The sequence below is a fragment of the Nylanderia fulva genome, unplaced genomic scaffold, assembly GCF_048542155.1.
Source record: "Nylanderia fulva isolate GAGA-0341 unplaced genomic scaffold, ASM4854215v1 Scaffold1, whole genome shotgun sequence".
NCBI lineage: Eukaryota > Metazoa > Arthropoda > Insecta > Hymenoptera > Formicidae > Nylanderia > Nylanderia fulva.
In genome coordinates, this window is record NW_028189192.1 from 6,811,904 (window position 1) to 6,819,817 (window position 7,914).

The following is a 7,914-nucleotide window of genomic DNA, read 5'->3' on the forward strand; positions in this document are numbered from 1 at the left end:
ACTTTTATTCTTGATCGCAAGTCACAGATTGTGTGATGTAGATTGATATCACTCTGAAAGATTTATGCGATAATTTTATTTTTTAAAAAGTCACATTAAAAATATATATAAAATTACATAAAAAAATTAGAGCGTAAAATGAGAAATCGAATTTATTGTGATCATTAAGAAGCTTAAATTTTTTTAAAGTCAATCGCGTAATTATTTCGGATTGTCTCTTATCATTATTTGCTTTATTTTATTCACAAACAATATTTAGAGGTGATATTTTGCGCTGTACCAAATTGGTCAGTACTAATATGGCACGCCTTAAGAAATAAGCCGATTTATATCGTTAGCACGTACGAATGTTTCGCGAAAAAACAAGTCTTACCAGAATTCAGCGTGTCAAGTTGAGATTGATCGAACCAGCCCGATATGCTTTTCTTTTCTTCATGGATCAGATCGATTGCCTGCTTTCGAAAGAATCGCTCGGTTTTTCGTCTATCCACCGAAAAAAACACTTTGATTCGAAAAGAAAATTTTGCAACGTAACAACGCGTTGCTAGAAACTAGGACACTCATCTAAATGAGCAAGCAATATGTTATCTGTGGAAAAATTTCTATGCTTATTTGGCTTAAATAATGAGAAATTTAATTCGTGCCGATATCTATTATTTTCAGATTTAAATTTCTCCTTTTTTATGTTTTTTTTTAAATGAACTTTTGTTTTTACTTCGTGAATACTTATTAAATTTTTCGATCTGAAATTGCCTGTACAATTTTTTACTAAAGTTATGTTGATTTTACACGAAAATATTAGAGAGAAAGAGAGATAATATTTCACAATAAAAGTATTAGAACTATCTTTAAATTAAAATTAGAAATAAAATTAAATTATACTGAAAGTAGCGATTTATTTAAAAAACAAATCATATATATTCTTCGACCGCGTGTCTAGAAAAAGTAAGAATGACAGATCATCCATGATGGAACATGCGATTCATGCGCAAAACGATTGATGAAGATGTCTCTTCCACATTTATTGGAATTGATATTGATAGCAACTGGTGCTCGAACGACGAATTTCTTGTCGCTTGTGATAATCAATGTCATCTCAGATATACGTGTATCATTATGAGCACCAGAAGGCAATCTCAGACGCAAGAAAACGCGTGATCCTACATCTGATTCTTTTATAATTCACCGCATGTCGCCGGCATGTTATACCGTTTTATAAATTGCGTCTGAGTTCTTTTAATGTAGAATATTATTTCTCGTCTTTTCTCAGTCGCCTCTCGAAAACGCTAGCTGTCTTTCATATATAATCAAAAGTTATTCATTGAGAAAAGTTTCTGCTTGTATAAAGAATAAGCTCAATATGAGCCGAATCAATATACTTATCAAGATATAAAAAATTTTCAGAAATAAAATTTGTTCTAAGTAAATTATAATCGAAGTCGTTTAACTTGTCGAGATTCATAATTATGTATACAATCTAATTTTCATCTCTGTTTCCTTTCATTCTTTAAATTTAAACGATCATGATTTATTTTACGTCAATCATAAAATATTTTCTTAGATGAATCTATTTTTAGTAAAGAAAAAAATTATAAGAGAAGCATATTATATATTCGAATATATGTAAGTGCATTAGAGTTTGACCGGCATATTTTTGTCATTGAATTTCAGCGCATTCCAGAAACGTCCGCTGGCGGGAGGTATCGGATTAGGGGGTAGAGGAAATGCCGGCGTTGGCGGAAACGGCGGCAATTTAGGTGTCGATGGTGATTGCGGCGACGCGTTGAAGAGACGTAAGGTTCACAGATGCGACGTCGCCGGCTGCGACAAGGTTTACACGAAGAGTTCGCATCTCAAGGCGCACAAGAGGACCCACACTGGTAAGTCAATTTCAATCGAGTAAATAATTTTGATATTTTTTTTTTTTAACATCGTATCAAATATACAGAATTTCAAGATTCAGACGAAAGATATAGCTATGCACCAAAGAGAGAAAAAAATTCGAAAAAAAGTTAATTAAATTACACACATGTATCATAAATCTCTCGATTCCGATACGCGATTAGAAAGCTATGGACATTTAATTGAAACTCTGAATCGCGAAAGCTGATCAAGATTAAATGCATCAATCGATTCAGAGAAACAAACTTGCTACATTCTCGATGATCGTTATGTACGATCGTGAGTCACGCGCGTGCGTCAGCAATCGTTAGAACAATCGCACGTCATTTTACCATCGGTCCCTTCTCTCACTTCGCATATACGTGGTTTCGCTATGGTGACGCTATCATTTCAACGATAATCTACACGTATAGAATATACCTGAAATAAACGAGCGCGTATATATAAAATCTGGTAAGAAAGCTAACGGGAAAGAATTTAATTATGGGGACAACAACATCTCGTTATTGTCACATCGCAATTACACGTCACAAGCTAGGACCTCGTTCAGCGAAATAGCGTGATGTTTCGAGCGGACGTGGAAATCGCTTCTTCTTCTCTCGTAGACGATAGATGGAAGCTTCGGTTACGTGTAGATTGAAGCCATTATCTTCGTCTTCCCACGTTAAATCGACGCGATGCCCACAACCACACCACCAAATATCGCCGTGAGATCCGTGCACCGATAATAATAATAATAATAATGTTTAACCTGAGCGTACGGCCGGTAGTTAACGACTTGTCGCCCGACCGGGTCAAGTGCTCGGCGGTAAACCATTAGTCATCGAACATCCCTTTTAATCTTCGAGATCGAAGTTGACGCGGTTCCTCTGACAAGATGGTTAAATTGGACGCGGCGCATAACCGGTAGTCGTTCTCCACGAGATTTACGAGTTACGGATTTGATAAAAGAGAGGTTTTTTTTAAAATAGGGTTTTTTTCTTTTACGCGATAAACGCGCGATGTTATTTTCAGAGAGTCTAACTCTCATAGAACAGCTAATGAGGATCGTCGAATTAATCACGCGTTAGCTCACGCGCTTCACGAATTTACATCAGACTCGAACACGCGACTCTTTCTCTCCTTTGCAGGATAACAGATAAGAGGCACACATCAGCGTACAACCGTCGTGTTATCCTCCGCCGAGATTTTTCGCGCGCGTGATCCGCGGCCCGTCGCGGTCAAGGGTCGCCGACTTTCGCACGCTAGGATTCACGACCGCAGAGCCTCGCGGAAATTCGATACCGTTCCGCAGCGTCGCCGTGGCGTTGCCTTCTGTCCAACGGGAGAGAAAACTCTGGCATTTTTATCCGCTTTCGTACGGTCGCTCTCGCGTATAGATCCAGGCGCACCGGCCATTTATTACCGCGTCACGAGAACTTGGAAGAGATCGCGCCGTTCCATTCCGTGTGCATATACGACGCGGCGGCGGCGGTGGTTGCTTCAGGAATTTCCGGTGGATAGGTACCTTCGTGAAGGCATCGCCGCCGCCGTCTGGAGAAGGCAGGGGCAGCGGGGAGAGGGCGTGGTCGTGAGAACCAGGATCTTTTGTCTGGTCCATGGTTCAACTGAGACGCAGCGCGATCGCGGTGCTCAACTCAGAAACGTTCGATAAGGAGAAACACTGAAGCCCTTTTTGATAATATCGTTATCGCGGACCAGAGTTTACATATATGCGCATATCTCAGACATTTTTTTTAAACAAGTTAAATAAAATCTTTATTTGTTTTAATTTAATGATCTATAATTTACGATCTCTCTGCATTTTTTACTAGAAATTTTTAATAATTTGATACAATTATCGCAGTTTCAGAATTTTATTATTGTTGTTTATTTTATTTTAACGCAAGACAGAATTCAATTTTTTTAAGTATTCACATGTACGATAACTACATTTTAATTTCTTCCCATTTTACTCCAATTCCACGAGAAGAACCTAGTTTCGAAGTTTGCAAAGATTGAAACATGCTTCGCATATTAAGATGCTATTATAATGGACGGTTTTATAATTCTCAATGTGCAACGATCGGCAAACGAAAGGCCTTACTTGACGTACAACTCGATTGTGTACTCGGTTTCGACTAATTGTTTCAACGATCCGTGTAACACGGGTTTCTTGTAACGACCTACCACTATCTATCCGTCATTCTAACACCGCGCGGCATCATGCAGTTAGAGATATCCTTACTAAGGCGGACACCGCCTGAATGTGGGAAATGCCAATTCATTGATTACCGTCATTTCTACTATTCTGCGCTGTAACTCGCTCATTGTAACTCGTGCGATCATGACTGTCTCGTTGCGAAGCCGATAGGAGCGATCGTAAAATTGTCAAGATTTGTCGAGAAATAACAGGCTTGTTAGTTCTCAACAACTCATAGTTTCAAATGACTCTAAACGCTGTAAATATCATGTTCCATTGGTTTTGAAATATTTCACAAATTGGTTCTCTCCCATTGCAATAGTTTTCATTTCTATTTTTATCAAAGTGAAAGTAAAATATGTATATTTATTTAATAATAATTATTTGCTAATAAGTCTCATAAATAGTAAAATTTTTAGACATCATAAAATATGCACTGACTTGTGCACTGCAAATATACAAATATTTCTTTCACATATGAATTTAGAAAGGCACATAATTTTTATTTTAATTAAAAGTTACATTAAATTTAGTTATGACATTTGAGTTGAAATTATGACATTTAGAATTTTTCAATAAAGCTACAGATCTCAAAAAGGATCAAAGGGTGAAATGCAATCAGCAATATTAATTGTTTATGCGTGTTGGACGTTGTTCATATTACGCGCCTCATTGACGATGTAACGGAACACAATAACAGCCTAATATTACTTTTAATATCGATGAATAACAGCGTACCTGACACACGTTGTTGCGTGTAACGAGAGTTGAATTACAGGTAGAGAATCATAACTCATTATGAGCGCACGGTAAATCGCCCTTGCACGATTATATGGTGAGAGATGTTTCCTACGCCCATTAACGTATACATAAAATTTCTTATCTACCTGTGAGAAATCGCATAGCAACATGTATATCTACGGGGTATCTCTAATTATCGCATTTCCCTCAGCTGAGTATGATTCCGCGTGAGTTAAGAAATGCCAACTGCTTCTTTTAAAAGCATCATTATTTTCTACGCCAGAGTTTTCCACCAGAGTCGGTTTTGATTGAGTCGAGAGAATTCTTAACAAGACATTATAAATCAGAGTGATATAAATTTAAGTTTATTTACAATTAATTATAGCCTATCCGAGTTGAAGCAGCATTCTCATATTCTACGTTCTACAAAAACATATTAATAATCTATTCAATTTTTTTAAATTTTAATCTAAAAAAATTAATTAATTGATTTCTATCTCTTCTTATATCATTATGATCAATTAATTGTCGATATTATACAATTAAAATACTATTTGATTTTAATTTTGTTCTATTTATAAACTCTTTTATTTATAACTATTGTTATTTCGAATGCGAACCACTCGGAATATTCTGTAGCAAAAAATTTGATAAATCAGAGAAGATAAGGGATCAAAACTGAGAATCACTGTGCATAACTATCAGAATATAAGCTCGGTGTCAGCCAACTGGCGTGACCCTTGATAGACAGGAGGTTTGCTGAGAGACCTCGTGTATTAATTAAGGCGAATTAGCCTTGGCGTAAGCCGGACAACGTCCGTCGATCGGTTCCGTGTATCGAAGGATATGCCGATGATCACAGGCAGTTCACTCTGTAGATTTCTCTACAAGTGGTAGTGGCTTCGGATACCCTGTTATTAACAATGCACTTATGCACTAATGCCGAAGGCTGCGATTACCTTCTCGGCTGGGTTAACGATTTCCTGACGAGCACGCTTCTCTGCATTGTTCTTCGCGTTGCAAATCATCGTTGCTCTCTTTTCTACAAATAAATTCTCACCATCTTGGCTCACTTTCGTGTTCGATGGCATCCATAATAATAATGGTAATACTTTGGTTCCGCTCGCATTCGATTTGCAGTATATAAATTTAGAAGATTCGGCAATTGAGATGATGTGTTAATTGAATTTGGAACCTATGCAAAATAGGTCTAACTTATTTACTTGTTTACTTCAAATAAATTGAATTTTGATATAAAATAAATATCTTTTATAAGTTGTGAACTTTTATACTTACATAAATCTTTAAATTTTTTTTGTATCTTTGCAATAATTTTTAATTTTTTAAAATTATAATTAGAAATATTTTTATAAACGTTTTTTTAATAACATTATTACATTAAGATTTATGTCATTGATGGACGAGAGAAACAAATTCAATTGTGTGCCTAAAAACGAGATAATTTATTCGAAGCGTGTGTAATAATTTCAAGCATGATGCATTGGAAACGCCGAGTCTCATTAGAGGCCAAGATTGACATCACGTGAACGCTGCATCTATGAACGACACATAAGCTTTATGTTTTTTCCTAACTAGTCGAGAGAGCTGTTAGTTCGCTCCTCATTACTGGCACGCATCGTGTCGCTTAGCCATGCGTCGGAGCAACTTTCTCACGTGCTGTGATGTGATAATTATATGCTTCACGCAGCAAATGTGTCGAAATGTGCTGCTTCATTAACTGATAGTCGAACGATAAAATTGCAAAATCATATTATGTACAAACTGTCAATTTCACAGATTTAACGATAATGTACCCTCATATAAGTGGCAAACAATGTATACATAAATATGACATATAAATAGTTTGATCCTTTTCATGAAGATGATTAATGCAATTGATGTGAAAATAGGTTTGCAATATACATCTCCTTTATTATCTTCCCTAACTTGTAACCTACAGTTAATACATCAGAGGTAACATCTTATTTGTATATCACGTCGCAATACGATACAACACTGTCTTCAAAGTTTCGCTCTGCGTGACTCTAGTAGACTTGTGTCCCAAGATAAATAGTCTCATCTATCTCGCTATCTTGAAATGTAACAAAGGACGCGACACGCTATTATGCGATAATTAAACAATGTCTCTGCACGCGGTGATGAATGAATGCGCGTATTTGCATCGCAAAAAAGTGATACGTTGCGGCAAGCTTAATGGTTGTGTCGCTTAATTAAAGACGTTATGAGAATAACAATTAAAATGAAAAAAATTAAAATAAAGGGAGCGCAATTGGAAAAAAAAAAATAAAATATAAATCTTAGTGTGAATCTATATATATATATAATTTTGATTACGTATATGTTTTTGTGGCTGATTTCTTTTATGAAAATCTTATATACCAAAAATATTAAATTGATAGAACAAAACTTTTGCAGTTCTGCATCAATAATTTTCAGAAACAGTGCAAAGAGAGTACTCCAAAAATGCAATTAAATAATCAATAACAGTTTGAATAATATTTCGAGTGGAAAAGTGCTTGCTTCTTCAATTGTATTCTTTATCTTGTCACATTTCGACCTTTATACGTTGATATACATGAGAACGACGTCGCAAACGAACGACCAATCTCGCTTAAGTTACGATTAAGTAACTCGATTTGTAAAAGAGAATGGGACACAGATAGAGGGAAGGTAACGCGACGTTAATCTATGGAGCAATAATCACGCGGGCCAGGCGAAAAAAACGCGATCGAAATACATTAATAACGGAGAGAACTAATGCGACGTTGCCCATCGGTCGATATTACGCGCACCTCATACGGATTGTAAATGGACTAATTACTCACGATTACGTAACGCAAACCACGTGCGTGTATGTGTGTGACGCGCGCGCGCAATTTCCTTCATAACGTCATTAGTCGTTCGTATATTCCCGACGCGTTGCGCAATAATATTCGCCCGATGGGCGTCGGGACGTTAAAACGGCCGATTTAGATCTACGGCGTGGAGAACGTGTCTTCGATCATTCGCGCCCCGCCGTTTCTCGGCACCGCTAAAGCTCAATCCTTTCCAGCCGCGCGGCAACCTGC

General features: G+C 36.8%; 1 protein-coding gene and 1 long non-coding RNA gene across 3 annotated transcripts in view; one reads left to right on the forward strand and one right to left on the reverse strand.

Annotated features, from left to right (window-relative positions):
- Window positions 1–7,914, forward strand: part of LOC114931039 (uncharacterized) — a 289,103-nt gene that overhangs the window by 272,916 nt on the left and 8,273 nt on the right. For both annotated transcript variants that reach the window (XM_029302951.2, XM_029302949.2), the window contains one exon: window positions 1,672–1,880. In XM_029302951.2, the coding sequence (XP_029158784.2) occupies window positions 1,672–1,880 (209 nt within the window). The remainder of the gene's footprint in view (window positions 1–1,671; window positions 1,881–7,914) is intronic.
- LOC114931040 (uncharacterized) overlaps window positions 1–7,914 on the reverse strand; it is a 266,820-nt gene that overhangs the window by 238,612 nt on the left and 20,294 nt on the right. The window lies entirely within an intron of this gene.